The sequence below is a fragment of the Thamnophis sirtalis genome, unplaced genomic scaffold (genome assembly GCF_051295495.1).
Source record: "Thamnophis sirtalis isolate CommonGarterSnake01/CBP01778 unplaced genomic scaffold, rThaSir2_p1.2 scaffold_7, whole genome shotgun sequence".
NCBI lineage: Eukaryota > Metazoa > Chordata > Lepidosauria > Squamata > Natricidae > Thamnophis > Thamnophis sirtalis.
In genome coordinates, this window is record NW_028261387.1 from 2,827,259 (window position 1) to 2,843,368 (window position 16,110).

General features: G+C 39.2%; 1 protein-coding gene across 7 annotated transcripts in view; it reads right to left on the reverse strand.

The window, feature by feature from the left end:
- NTNG1 (netrin G1) overlaps window positions 1–16,110 on the reverse strand; it is a 266,043-nt gene that overhangs the window by 37,969 nt on the left and 211,964 nt on the right. For 2 of the 7 annotated variants that reach the window (XM_087719210.1, XM_087719212.1), the window contains exon 6: window positions 5,156–5,323. The exons of 4 other annotated variants lie outside the window; for them this stretch is intronic. In XM_087719210.1, coding sequence (XP_087575336.1) covers window positions 5,156–5,323 — 168 coding nt within the window. Of the gene's footprint in view, window positions 1–5,155; window positions 5,324–9,280; window positions 9,327–13,205; window positions 13,223–16,110 lie in introns of all 7 variants that reach the window. One more of the 7 variants, XM_087719216.1, reaches the window with a different exon arrangement.

A 16,110-nucleotide genomic window follows, 5' to 3' on the forward strand; every position in this document is an offset into this window, starting at 1 on the left:
GACTGTCTTCTGCCACATACCTCCCAGCGTCCGATAAGATCTCACAGGATGGGCCTTCTCCGGGTGCCGTCGACTAGACAATGTCGTCTGGCGGCTCCTCAGGGGAGGGCCTTCTCTGTAGCTGCCCCAGCCCTATGGAACGATCTACCCCCAGAGATCCGGACCCTTCCCACTCTCTCGGCCTTCCGAAAGTCTACTAAGACCTGGCTGTTCCGGCAGGCCTGGGGCTGTTGACCTCTTGAATGAGGTCCAGCCCCACTAAGGTTGAGTGCATGTTGTGTGTTTTTAGCTTGCCTTGTCTTTCTATTTTTAAATTTTTTAGTATTCTTTTAAATTGTTTTTATGTAAGCCGCCCGGAGTCCTTCGGGATTGGGCGGCATATAAATTTATTAAACATTAACATTAAACATTAACATGTGCTGATTGAAGCAAAGTCAGCATTCTCTTGACTCACAAGTGAGTTTAATCAAGTTCAACAGGATTTATTATCTATTAAGAATCTTGGGATTTCATGGTAGAACATCACAACATCTTTGGTATATACTCAGAAATGCTAAAGCTTAAAAGGAATTATCAATGTCATGATTGCTGACGCTGTTTATTACAGGTAGTGCTTGATTTACAACAGTTCACTTAGAGACAATTCAAAGTTACAATGGAACTTTGAAAAAAGGGACTTGTGATCATTTTTTTCATGTGACCTTTGCAGCATCCCCATAATGACGTGATCAAAATTTAAATGCTTGGCAACTGACTCATATTTATGAAGGTGGCAGTGTCCTGAGGTCATGTGATCACCTTTTGTGATCTTCTTACAAGCAAAGTCAGTGGGGAGGACAGATTGACTTAACAACCTGTTGTGACTCAGCAGACGTCTCCTGTGAGTCTTTTCGGGATGCAAGTTTAACAATGCAGCTGGGGCTCGTTAGTGGGGCTTCTGGTGATAAAAGGACGGATGGTGCCACGCCCTGGTTGCAGGAGTCAACATTCATTTGTGAGTTCAACATTCATGGATTATCGGTCGTGGTTTCTTGGATGGAAACTTGGAGAAGTGATTTGATTTCTGTAACCCTGATTTGTAGAGACATTTGAAGAAGTGCTTTGCTTTCTTTTTGTTCACCTTGTGTTGCCGTAAGAGAGATTTGTTTTGCATTCCGTTATCTTCAGGCAGAGACTTCAATTAGGTTTATTTTGGGCTCCTAGCCAGTTTGAGCCGAGGACTGATAAAGAGAGTTCCTTTTAAGTTTGTTTGCCTGTCGTCTGTTAACGAGCGGAGAAGGGGGGACAGAACAACAACCATAGCACTAACTTAACAACTTCAGTGATTCATTTAAAAACTGTGGCAAGAAAGATCGTAAAATGGGGCAAAATTCACTTAACAAATGTCTCACTTAGCAACAGACATTTTTGGGCTCAATTGTGATCGTAAGTTGAGTACTACCTGTAATAGCTTCTATTTTTGGTATAAGCAGATCTATAGAGAAGGCAAAGGATGTGGGAAAGGAGGCACAAGTCAGAATACATCATCAGAAATTGAATGGTTTTGATGAGATCTAAATCAAAATGCTTCAAGTTATGACACAACTGCATCTTCTGTTGCCTTAAATGTGAGGATGTCCTCACATTCAACATTACTGAGCTTGAATACAATTAACTCTTTTCTCCTATTGCTAGATGAAGGTACATTTTTCTCCTGCTAAGAGTTAGATAGCCAATAAGCCCCACTTATGTTAGTCAGTATTAATTAGATGAGTCTTCTATTTGAACTATACTTGAATATGCATTCCAATGACCAGGTCAAGAATAGTGGATGTCATATTTCTTAATATTTGTATAGAATCAATTAATTCAACAAGATGCTTTTTAAAAACATTACTTAGCCTCATTTTGGAAATTGTGGATAAAGCATCCCACAATTCAGTATCATTTCTTGTTTTTTTATGTAAGTATCTGAAAATGTATTACATCTTGATTCCTTTCATCAATATGTTTAATATGCAGATTACCGTGTTTTTTTTTTGTAGAAAATACCTTTTTAAAAATAGCTACAATAATGAATCTTGTTAGAAGCAATAAAATGCATTGGAGTGATAGGTGCAATTATAATCCAAGCATGAAATGGTGTAATTAAAGTACATTCATAAAGAATATTGTACAAAATTTTCTGCTGCACAGTTGAAAAGTCATATTGAATATCTTGAAGAGATCTTTTTTAAACGAAACCTTGCTGTCTAAAATCAACAGAATGCTATATTTTTTTAATAATCTGTATCCTTAAAAGACTCAATGTTAAACTTGAAAAAATATAATTGATTCCTAGCCAGTGTTTAGAGGTAAGGGGTGGTCTGTAGCTCAAGTGTAAATGCTTTATGGTAAGATTTCTGTTACATTTAATTAATGGCATTTTATTTCAAGCTCCAAAGAAGTATGCACTATATTCCACATAGATCTACAGCAGTGGTTCCCAACGTGGGGCCTAGGTCCCACAGGGGGGCAATTTGATTTTTAATGGGGGCAATTTGAACCTTGTTTAAACCCAGTTAATGGCCTTTTAGGCTTCCTCTTTGTGAGTAGAGTTCACTCTTTGTGTAAAGCAAGAATTATATGTCATGGAGGGGGTGGTATGAGGATTTTACAGATGTTTAGGTGGGACATGGCCAAAAAAAGGGTTGGGAACCACTGGTTTACAGAATCCTGTCATATCAAGAAGTAGGAATAGATAACTAATAATGATCACTGATTTAAATTCATGGTAGGATGGCAATCCAGAAGACCTTTAAGACCTCTACTATCACCTTTAAAGCCCTACATGGCCTAGGACCTGGATATCTACAAGACCGCCTCCTGCCACATACCTCCCAGCGTCCGATAAGATCTCACAGGATGGGCCTCCTCCGGGTGCCGTCGACTAGACAATGTCGTCTGGCGGCTCCTCAGGGGAGAGCCTCCTCTGTGGCTGCTCCGGCCCTATGGAACGATCTACCCCCTGAGATCCGGACCCTCCCCACTCTCTCGGCCTTCTGAAAGTCTACTAAGACCTGGCTATTCCGGCAGGCCTGGGGCTGTTGATCCTTGATTGAGTTCCAGCCCCACTAAGGTTGAGTGCATGTTGTGTTCTTTTAACTTGTTTTGTCTTTGTATTTTAATTTTTTTTAGTATTTTTAAAACTGTTTTTATGTAAGCCGCCCGGAGTCCTTCGGGATTGGGCAGCATACAAATTCATTAAATCTTGAATCTTCTGATCCAGTAAGGTATGGTAATCTAAGAAGATCAGAAGGTGGAAAAAAGATGATAACAAGGATGGTAGTAGCAGTAATAGTGGTAATAACACCAATAGTTATATCACATTGCTTAGAATACTTCCCTTACTCTGCAGCTGTAAAAACCAGGTAGTTATCCAACATGCGACAGATTCCAAGTTGGATTTCTACATAGACAACTCTTTTGGGAGAGGAATTGTACATTGAATATGAAGTTCATCATATATACTTGTAGAAATAATGATCAGGTACTCCTGATGAGCTGGTGGTGAACAGGAGAAAGGGTTTTTAACTTATCCTAAAATGATCTGCAGATAGAAGAAGACTCTGTTTCTATAATTAGGTGATCTCGATAGTTAGAAATGCATCGTATGTCAAGTGGTTCTCTTCGGATGTTATTCCTCTTTGCATTGAGTGTCCGTCTACCTTGGGCTGCACCAAGATGCTGTAACAGTTGAATTAATCAAAAATCTGCCTAGCGATGGGGGACAAAACAGTGATGGGGAATGTTTCATAAGAAAGATTTTTGGCCATCTTTTTAACTAGATTTTTTTTTTAAGGTGATGGACTTTATATTTTGCTATTTCTTATTACTAGAAAGATTTTGCATTCTCTTTACTTGCTCAAAAGGAAGACAATCCTAAATTTAAGATGATCCTAATCCAGAATAAAAGGTAGGAAAATGAACAGAAAAATATAAGTTCTATATTTGTCATTGGATGATTGCCAACCATTGCTGAAACTAGTTTTGGAAATCTACTCTCTCCTATAAGACGATACACTACTATACGTGTATATCTGCCAAAAGTCATACTCCCCAGCTAAGAGTATGAATGATCATTAATTAAGAGTATTACTTGTAAAATAAGGAGCCCAATTTATAAAATTAATTGACCCTCCCCCCCATCTGATTACAGCAACCTTTCTTCCTCCCACACAAATTGCACACACAGAAAAAAATTATGTACTTCTGTTCCTAGGAGAAATAAATAGCAAGGCCATAAAGCTAAGGAGAAGGAATGTATTAGGAATGGAAGTGGCAAGAAATTGGATGCAGATGAAACATTGAAAGAATTTATTGAAAAGAGGAAAGTGATTACAAAACAGGTTAAATTCAGCAGGAAGGCAGCTCCGCTTCAAAAATATGCCTAATCTTCAGCCTAATCTTTTAAGACATCTATACTGTATAATCTGCAGCCATATTCACTTCTACCCATTCACTTGGTTTCCCAAGCTTCTTCTGTTTATCTCAGAGAATGAAGATGTTTTGTCCGCCATTTTTAGCTAATGATTTTTTGGGGGGAAAGACTTATTTGGGGGAACACAATTTATTATTGAGTTTTGATTATTGAGTTTTGATTGTGGGTTTTATTTCAACGTAGCCTAATATTATATAATATTACATTTATTTCACATTACTATGAAGCTATCTGACCCGATGCTCACCATTTGCAGTAATTAAATGCATGTTATTGTATAAGATTAAATTATATGTCTGTGCTGCAATTTAAATATATTTAAAAGCCCTAAGAACACCAAAGATTCCCAAAATAGAAGGTTCCAATCTACTAATTTGAGCATTGCTTTGGTGTTCAAAAAAACCCAAATAGGATAGTTGAACTGACAGTAAAGATTTTTTTTTTTTAACAAAATGAAGAAATATCTACAATATTTAATCACGGCCATTCATAACCACATAAACTTCTTACTTAGTCCAGCTATGGATTCAATTCTAAAATCAAACACAATTAATCACAGATCTTCACTGAAAAAGCTTATTCTGGCCTAGCTTGCAAAATTAAAAAAGATGGAAACAGTTTACTTAAGTACCAATGGATTCCAAATGGCTAAAAACAGGCAGAGAACAAAAACGCCAGAATTAGAACATAACTGACCTATGCATACATTTTCATCGTCCAGCTTTGCAGAAGCATTTCTGTAGTAGCCCAGCCTGCACAATTGACAGTGGTACCCTCTAGTGTTGTGTTTACAGCTCACACAAATGAATGTACTGAGCAGATCGATGTAACTGCACCGGTTGGAGTGGCCGAAGCATTCACAGTCTTGCAAGGAAGAACAAAAAATGTATACAAAAGGGTATGCTGTAGTAGACTCTCAGCAATTCACACGTTCTTCTTTTCTCAAAATAAAAAAGTCATGACACATGAGCAGGTTATGAATGAGCAGCAGGACAATACATTCATGAACATCATGGTAGCATACGTGGACAATGAGAGGGGCTATGAAGGGGGCATCTCTCTTCAGGCAGGAGAGAAGGATGAGATGTTCTATATCGCAGCGTTGAGGATAGCTTCATCTCGTCATAGAGTCTAATGGAGCCAAAGCATTTTTAAGTTTTTAAGCCTTTTGCTAGTTTTGGGCGCGCAGGTTCGGGTAACACAAACGCTGGTAGTTTTGCCAGAAGTTGATACTTGTCTGGGATTTTACTCATGCTACTTTTACATTGCTTTGATGACAACTGCATTGCAACGTATTCCAGAAGGTAGCAACATGGTCCTCTTCAAAGAGGTTGGACCGAAGGTGCTTTTTCAAAAGGCAACTGGACTTCGGTTGTTCTGCTTGAAGACATTTCGTTTCGCGTCCAAGAAGCTTTTTCCGTTCTGCAGAAGATCTGATGAACCTTCTTGAATGAAGAAGAAACATCTTCAAGCAAGACAAAGAAAACCCAGTTGCCTTTTGAAAAAAGCACCTTTGGGACAGCCAGTGACTGAGAATACCCACAGACATCCTTCAATGGTTGGGTATCCAGCAAAAGCACCAAGTATGTTTAGGCCTAACCTTTGACCTTGATGACATCATTTAGCACTGTGCAATATTAATTTATGGTTCTATGTTGAAATGTATCTCCTTTTGAAGACTGTTTAAGCCTATCAGTTCAAAATACAGCCACTCGCTTGCAAAGGAAGACCAGAAATATGATTATTTATAGTATCTGTCCTTAAATGTCCCTGATTCTTTCCTGAGCTCAGTTCAAAAGGCTGTGAGCTAAGGAAGTATAAAATGTTCCACCATAGAATGGAACTGAAACAGACCACTCAGTCTTTGCAAAGGGAGTGTTTTGGATTTGAGCATTCTGTGAAGGAACATTTTTATGGGTATGTGAGCTATGACTAGAGATAAAGACCAAAATATCCAGATTGACTAACTATGTACTAATCGGCCTTTGCGGGAATTTCTTAAGAACTCTCCTACCGTTCTTAGTTTTCTAGCAAAGGCGGCCAGGGTGGGGTGAGAGGGGAGAGAAATGCTTTCAAACTTGCAAGAATCTGTTATTCCAACCTTACAATAAAGATACAGGTAGCCCTTGCTGACTGATTGCCTTGTTTAGTGACTGTTTAAAGTTATAACATTTTTTTAAAGTAGCTTTGTAATTCACACCATTGCAGCATCCCATGTTCACTACGTGGGTGCTTTGCCCTACAAGGGAGATTTGCAAATGGCTCACAACAAGCACATTAATAGAGAACGTGGAAGTAAAATGCAGAAGCCATGCTCAGATGATGTTTGCCTTAATGACCAAACGGGAAGGGAGATCATAAGCCCCGCCTAGTCACGTGATTTTTTGGTTTAGCGGCTGCGGTGCTTGCTGACCAAGCGGTCGATCCCAATTGTGGTTGCTAAGCAAGGACTACCTGTTGTGTTAACACTTATAGTTTTGGTTTCCTCTCTGGATTACCTTAAAGACTCAATCTCTCTCTCTCTCTCTCTCTCTCTCTCTCTCTCTCTCTCTCTCTCTCTCTCTCTCTCTCTCTCTCTCTCTCTCTCTCTCTCTCTCTCTCTCCCTCTCTCTCCCCTCTCTCTCCCCCCCCTCTCTCAATCCAAACTAATTTACAATGTCAGCCTCTGCTTTGCTGCTGCTTCGGCTGCCATTGAAATGGGGAGGGGGGGCATGGTATTTGGGAGGGGTTTACTAATTGTGCTGGAGGAAGATTCTGGAGTTCTGCTGCCTGTCGGACTGCGCATGCGGAGGAGGTTTCCCGCCAAGGCCAACGGCACTGACATTCCATCTTGGTGATGCCTTTCGAAGTTATCTCACACCTGACACTTGGGAGAATTATGATTGGACTGCAACTGGGATGCCAAGGGGTGGGGAATGGGTTATTTTATATATCACTCGCTTTCGCGCCTAAATAATCAGTCTTCGCTTTGCTACGCTTCTGATCATTTATAATTAGTAAAAGTACACTTGATTTCTATCGATGGAGTCTTGTGGTCTTCTTTCCTAATTACTCAATGAAGGAGTGCTGACATACAGGGTTACTGTGGGGATCAAAGGGAGAATAGAGTGCTATGCATGTCACCTTCAGCTCCTAAATGAGATGCAGAATAAAAACGTAACGAATAAATATAAAATTTTAATTTTGTTGGTTTGGTCTAAGGGTGCTTTTATCAGTTTTTTTCCTTTAAAAACATTATTTTAAAGGTTATCTGTTATATAATTTTAGGTTATATACTAGAATGCTTAAAGTGAAAAAAATATACATGTGATTAATATGATACGATTACTTTAATTTCCACCTTCATGTCCAATGCCTCTCATCACATGTTTATCCTGGCTGTTCTCCCCAAAATTCCCATAATGAATCAGAATGAATGGAATTAAAATTACATCCACTGGAAAAAAAAATTAATGTCCACACTTTTACTGAAGCCGTAAAGTTTGTCCTGTAACATCATACCCACTATTTCCCTCAATAGGCCAATTAAAAATCCAATAAATAAACTAATTCATTGGAGTGCAATGCATTAACATGACACACCACATAAAATACATAGCAAGTTATTTCCTAGAAATCAGAATACGTGCGTGGAGGCCAGGTAAGAGATGGGCTGTATATAACTTTCATAAATAAACATGAATTGAAAATACTACACAGTTAAGTCAAATCTCAGTTCATACCAACAGTTTTTTTTTTTTTAAATAAATAAAATGTATCTTGGCCCAATACCTGTGAATATGAAATTTATAAAACAGAAGGAAAGAAAATAATATTTTCCATGCATGGATGGCTTTGATGCCTTTGTGCCATAACATATAAAAGTCCATGTTAAAAATAGTGGGTAGAGAGAACGAAATTCAGATAAAAGATAACAGAAATGAAAATGTCTCAGACAAGACCCTCCTTCATTCTCATGAAGATATAAAGTCGTTTCAGTAAAAGAAGTTGTGAGTTGTGGCACTGGTTTCTTAGTTTAGTCTACCTTGAAGTGCTGACATCTGCACATTTCATAGTTGATGAAATAGTTTCATAGCTCTCTTTGATATCAAAGAGAACACAAGATATAAGAAAGCAGATTTTCAAAACAATGGTCATCACTTTTTGTCAGGATAGTACTCAGATCCTTATCTTTAATTTCATAGAAGACGAAGGAAAAGGAGCTTGATCACAAATGCCCAGGAAATTCATAATTCAAAATCAGTAGGATCTATTTCTCATACTATTGCAAGAACCTTTGGCTGAAAAGAGAGTCACATGGATTTGGACAGATTACTCAACTGGAAATGCACAGGCCAAAATGTTGTAAACTAACAGGAGATACCTCTTCTGCTTGGTAAATTTTAATTGTACCTTCTCTAATCTTTTAGATATCATTGAATTATATGTCTACAGATAATCAGAATTACTGACTTACATTTAAATAATTAGATGAGACCCAGATTTTTGTCACCCATTTCTATCTGTAATTTATCAATGGAGAGTGAAATGTTTACACATTTCATTTATCATATGTATACGTTTCATATTTCTTGTGTGCAATATGCGTCACAGATCATCTGTATGGAAGCAAATATATCAATATATACATCATTCATCAGCAGCTTAGCATGCTCCTCCCTTAATGTCTCAAAAATAGCAATAGCAATAGCAGTAGACTTATATACCGCTTCATAGGGCTTTCAGCCCTCTCTAAGCGGTTTACAGAGTCAGCATATCGCCCCCAACAACAATCTGGGTCCTCATTTTACCCACCTCGGAAGGATGGAAGGCTGAGTCAACCTTGAGCCGGTGAGATTTGAACAGCTGAATTGCAGATAACAGTCAACTGAAGTGGCCTGCAGTAGTGCACCCTAACCACTGCGCCACCTCGGCTCTTGATCCATGATCCATTCACATGGTGGTCACATGATCCATTCTAACCAGCAAGTTGTTATATTTATAAAATGGGGAAGTAAGGCACCCAAGGCCATCCATATCTTTAATATTAGTCTGGAGCTGCCGATTTTCCACCATTAATGTCTTAATTGAAACATTTTAAGAAAGAGTCATGCTCCCCATTCTATTTTATAGCTAGGGTTTTGATCAATCATATCCACATTCTAATGATAACAGAGCCCCAATGAACTGTTTCTGAAATGGCAGCCGATTTCTACTGCTTTGAACTAATGCCAATAATACAGGAAGAGGCTGAAGAGTTTTCGTTGACAGACCACTGGCATACAAATTTAGAGGAGAGGGTTAATGGTTTCAGTTTAAAACACTGGGACCAGAGGTGGGTTCCTACCAGTTCGCACCTATTCGGTAGAACCGGTTGGTCAAATCTACCGAACCGGTTAGAAGAGGTTCCACCAGTGGACCCGGAAAGCAGGCCACACCTACAGAAAAGGTTCCAAATTTTTTTGAAACCCACCACTGGTCCTTGGATATGATTATTCTACACTATCATGCTCACATTTATAAAACTCAGTGCCTCTGTGAAAGGTAAGGATGACTACTGCATTTGTGGTGCAATCAGAACATTGCGTGTGTTGAAGTTGTTTTAACGCAAACCAAAGATGCCTTTTAAAAAACAAGTTTACATCCTATTCTTATGCATGCCAGTGCTGTGTCTTAGGTAATTTAAGGTGGTTCTGACAAATGTCACTGGCATCTTCATATCCGGTCACATGGGCGGCAAGCCACTCCCATCTGGTCACATGGCCACTCCCACAAAGGAGGCCACACCCACAGAGTAGGTTCGAACAATTTTTGAAACCCACCACTGACTGGGACCATGAAATATAAAGCTTAATTAAGTGCCACTGCCTTTGAATTTGCAAATCTGCGTAGCAAATTATAATCTTCAGTGTCTCTTGGCAATTGGTACAATGAACTTTTGAAATTCAAAGCCAAGAACACTGGAGATATGAAGGATAGCAGTCCTTATCTGATGCTTTTCCCACTACAAACTGGTGGAATCTGTTTCTCTCTTACTTTTAAGACAATGCCACCAATAGATGGTTCCTATGTCATCCTGTCAGCCCTTCCTCACCTTTCTCATAGCAAGTTCTAACCAACTATGGGTGGCAATATGGGAATAAACAATTGTTCTGGCCACTGTGTGGAACATTTTCCCTTATGTGTGTTGAATGGTTTCAAGATTCAAATCTTGGAATCTTGGTCTAAATCATTTCGGGGAGGGGGGAGAAATGGGAGTCACTGTAATATTTTACAAATGTGAGAAAAATGTGGATAGGTAGTTTTTTTTTTTTTAACTTACAACCATCAAGCAGAGAACCAGCCTAGAACCAAGGAGAAATTTCCTGGCAGTTAGCACAATTAATCACGGAAACAACTTGCCACCAGAAGTTGTGGGTACTACAACACTGGAGGTGTTTAAGAAGAGGTTGGACAAGCATTTGTCTGAAATAGTATAGAATCTTCTACTTGAGCAATGGGTATGAGCCAAGGTGGCGCAGTGGTTAAATGCAGCACTGCAGGCTACTGCTAGATCAGCAGGTCAGCGGTTCAAATCTCACCGGCTCAGGGTTGACTCAGCCTTCCATCCTTCCGAGGTGGGTAAAATGAGGACCCAGATTGTTGGGGGCAATATGCTGACTCTCTGTAAACCGCTTAGAGAGGCCTGAAAGGCCTATGAAGCGGTATATAAGTCTACTGCTATTGCTAGAATGGGCTAGAAGATTTCCAAGGTCCCTTCCAATTCTGTTATTCTGTTAAATAATATGACGTTGGGATTTTAAAAAATAATAATGTGACATTTAGTGACCATTTGAAGTTACAACAACACTGAAAAAAGTGACTTATGACCAATGTTTACACTTACAAGCATTGCAGCATCCTCCTGGTCATGTGATCAAAATGTGTGCCCTTGGCAATACGCATGTATTTATAACAGTTGCACTATCCCAGGGTCATGTGGTCACCATTTCTAACTTTGCAGCCAGCTTCTGGCAAGCAAAGTCAACAGGAGAAGCCAGATTTGCCGAGTGACCGCATGATTCATTAACTGCAGCGATTCGCTTAACAACTGTGGCAAAAATTGGGACACAACTCCCTTAACAACCTCCTTGCTTAGCAACCCAAATTTTGAACTCATTTATGGACATAAGTCGAGAACTACCTGTAGTATGACAATAAACCGGTCTTAGGTATGCACAGAGTGTTCAGTCCCCATCCAGATGTGAGAAGTGACTTGTACGCACTTGTATTTATGGTCAAATGGAAATAGGAATATTCCCATTTAGGAAAATAAAGCACATGCACAAAATGGAGCACAAGCCAATTACTACATATGCTTCTGATCTGCATGAATGATTTCAAGCCATTCTGGTAAAATGTAGCAGAAAAAGAAAGAGCAATTATTTGATTTTATTATGATACACAAGTTCTTGCAGAACTTCCACAGAACAACTAAAGATATGGTTCCACCACAAAACCGCGGAGTACAAAATCGCGCTCAACGAAAGCGCACATTTGATGTCATCACAGCGCGACGAAAACATCGCGCTGTGATCGAAAAATGTAAAAATAAAGCGAAAACCTTACCCTAACCCCCCCCAAACCTAACCCTAAACCTAACCCTAAACCTAACCCTTAACCTAACCCTAACCCTAAACCTAACCCTTAACCTAACCCTAAATCTAACCCTAAACCTAACCGTTAACGTAACGCTAAACCTAACGCTAACCCTTAACCTAACGCTAAACGTAACGCTAACACTCTAACCCTAACCCTAACCCTTAACCTAACCCTAACCCTTACCTTTATGTGAATCGGCTTGCTTTAATTTTAATTTTATTTAAATTTTTAATTTTTTTCGTTGCGCTGTGATGACGTCACATGCGCGCTTTCGTCGATCGCGATTTTGTCCTCCGCGGTTTTGACGGGTCACGAAAGATATATTTCAGGGCATTTATAACCCTATGCCTACAATATCCACAGACCTTCCAAATTAAATAATAAAATCACTTAAGATTTTGGCCCCAAGGGCTCTCTAAAAGGATGCAAATGTCCAGCTGTCTGCAAGGAGTATAAATACTTCCATTCCCCACCATCCAGTCAGAGCTGAAGAAGCTTCTTGGATGAGAAGTGAAACATCTTCAAGGAAAAACAAGAGAGTCCAGTTGCTTCTTGAAAAAGCTGGGACATCAGAACTTTTAAACTCAAATCAAATATTGGAAGTCAATTTCATTCTAATTTCTCCCACACCCATGGTTTCTGCATTTTCTTACTAAGTAACTACTTTCTGTCATTCTGGAATGATTCACATTAAACCCACACTCAATCCTGTTGATCACATTCTAAAGCCATATTGCAAACCATTTCCATTGCTTTGCCAACCAACAACAATCTGTTCTGTAATTTTAAATCAGGAGGTAATTAAAATATAGTCTTTAAAGGAAAATGAGGGAGTAATAAATTTCACCATATTGCTGTAAGCCTCTCTAAAATAACAAAACTGAGCCATTAATAAAAGTGACCATCAGATCGAACGACACAACTACAGGTAAATGAATCGCAAGAAGAATAAAAAAGCTGGGCAGGAAAATGGCAGAGAAAATATCATTGTAAATAAATTATTAAAATATTGCTGAGCATAATCCAGCCACTTAGATTACATCTATAACTGGTGGTCATTAGACTCCTCTCAAGACTATAAAAGGAATGCTTGTGCACACGCCCCTTTTGCAGGATTCAATGTCACTCCTAACGCTGGAGAAGCTGTTATCTGTCAAAGTCTGAGTTGCTGCCAAGGTTCTTATCTGTTTGTTATGCTTGGTTTTCAGCCACCGAGGTTTTGGTTTCTTGCTAATAAAGTGCTGTGACATTCCAGTTAAGCTTGTCTCAGCATTCGTTACTGGACAGAGGAGGGGATCAGAACACTAGATAAATAGATAAATACTGTAGATAGATAGATAGATAGATAGATAGATAGATAGATAGATAGATAGATAGATAGATAGATAGATAGATAGATAGAGGTAAATAGGTGATGTATAGCAGAGGTAGATAGGTGATATCTACCTCTGCAGAGGATGATATATATTCAACTGGTTCTCTCTGGTTCGGGTGAACTGGTAGCGGCAGCTGTGGGAGGCTCCGCCCACCCGCCCTGAATAATGCGCAAGCACTGTGCATGCACAGACAGTGTGTGTGAGCGAAGCAAGCACATGCTCATATTTGCGAACTGGTAGGGAAGGTAAGTGAATCCCACCACTGATATATAGATGAGATAGATAGATAGATGATGATAGATAGATAGATGAATAGATAGATAGATAGATAGATAGATAGATAGATGAATAGATAGATAGATAGATGAATAGATAGATAGATAGATAGATAGATAGATAGATAGATAGATAGATAGATAGATAGATAGATAGATAGATGATAGATAGATAGATGATAGGTAGATGATAGGTAGATGATAGGTAGATGATAGATAGATAAATAGATAGATGATAGGTAGATGATAGGTAGATGATAGGTAGATGATAGATAGATAGATAGATAGATAGATAGATAGATAGATAGATGATAGATAGATCGATGATAGATAGATGATAGGTAGATGATAGGTAGATGATAGGTAGATGATAGATAGATAAATAGATAGATGATAGGTAGATGATAGGTAGATGATAGGTAGATGATAGATAGATAGATAGATAGATAGATAGATAGATAGATAGATAGATAGATAGATAGATAGATAGATAGATAGATAGATGAAATATGCCAACTGGCAGATCTTTTCATTGATTTCCACATGATTTCTTCATGTGGATTTCATTGGGGTAAAAATCTTTGCCATTTTCTCTAGGAGAAAAATGAGAGCAATCGTTGGATTTATTCCATTTAGCTCTCCAAGTAACGCCAGACCTGCATTTATGAGAAACTTCTGGATCTCTAGCTTTCTAACATAAAGTTTGGAAAGTAGAATTGATAATCTGTGCTTTTTAAAGAAGCTACGTGGACAATACTTTTTTTTCTCTATGTGTGTTGGTCAGACACACCTTCTTTTCTGGAGGCTCCCCCCATACATAAGTACTGTTTTCTGTCAATTTTTGCACAGAGAAAAGTGGGTGATAAAGGATTTCATTCCCTCCTAGCTGTCTGAACTGCTATGGTCCAGATTGTTTCACTTTGCATGGCAGTTGTGTTTCTCCTTCCTAATTATGCTGCAATTAAGGGAGGGGGGGGAAAGCATCTTTACACCATTTCTCTCCCTAGTATCTCCATCATTCGCTTCCTTTCCCTGTCCATTACAAAGGGAGAAACAAATCCGATTTTCATTATCAGCTTAGAAATTTTGCATTAGACTTAATTTGCTGCAGGTCCGTAACAACCATTTCTGATTCATTAACTACCCTCAGGGTAAATCTAAGGTCATTTTTTCCCCCCTCAATCAATCTGAAAGTGTCTCTGCAGTTCTCATGCCAACAAATAACTAATGATTTATTGCCAACAATAGCATAACTTATATAAAACTGCAATCTTTCACCGACATGCTTATAAATATAAAATCCTGAGGTTAAAAAAAATAAAATAAAAAAGCAAAATAACAGAAATACTTCCCGTCTATGAATGACAGATGCTCATTTGGGGCAGGCTGTCTGGGAGCTGTCAAGGCAACTGTGCTGTGCTTTCAAAATGTCAATATGATTCCATTATTTTGATAAAACATTGAAATCGTATCACTGCATGAAATATCCAAAATGCACATGATCCAGCATGGGAAGTTCAACGCTACTGTTAGTAGCCTCAAAAAGAAAAGAAAAAAAAAAAAAGAATGTTGCTCAGAGTATCCGAGAAATACCAGCAGAAAACTCATGTGCTGCCAAGGACTATTTCAGACATTTATTAAGGAGGACGCTGCCTTTTAAATAATATTTTGATTTTGTAGCAGAAAATGAGACAAGACTAGCTCTTTGTCAGAGGGAGAGGTTTATTTGCGCAAAGGTTCAGGAGCAATTGGGCAAGCAAAAATCTGAACCCCGAAAGGCAGTTGTTTACAGTCTTTTATACTCTTAGCCAGCTTAGCGATCATCCCCAAATACCTGGCCTTTCTGTGTCATGTAGGCCCGTGTCATGTAGGCTACCTGTCGATCTCCGGGTACGCTTCAAGGTGCTACTTGTCACCCATAAAGTCCTTCATGGTAGTGGATCTGGGTACTTGAGAGACCGCCTACTGCCAATCACCTCCACTCGACCTATTAGATCCCATAGATTAGGCCTCCTCCGAGTCCCATCTGCCGGTCAATGTCGACTGGCAACCACGCGGAGGAGAGCCTTCTCGGTGGCTGCTCCGACCCTATGGAACGATCTCCCCGTGGAGATTCGTACTCTCACCACCCTCCAGACCTTCCGCACAGCCCTCAAAATCTGGCTATCCTGTCAGGCCTGGGGCTAAAGACTGTAACCCACCCGAATGGTATGAATGTTGTGTTTTTTAATGACGTACTGTCCTACGTGTTAAATGTTTGTTTCCCCCCCTTTTCGAGTTGTAAGCCGCCCTGAGTCCCCCCAGGGAAAAGGGCGGCATATAAATAAACTTCTCAAATCTCAAATCTTCTCAAATCTCTCGTACACAATCTCCCAAAACA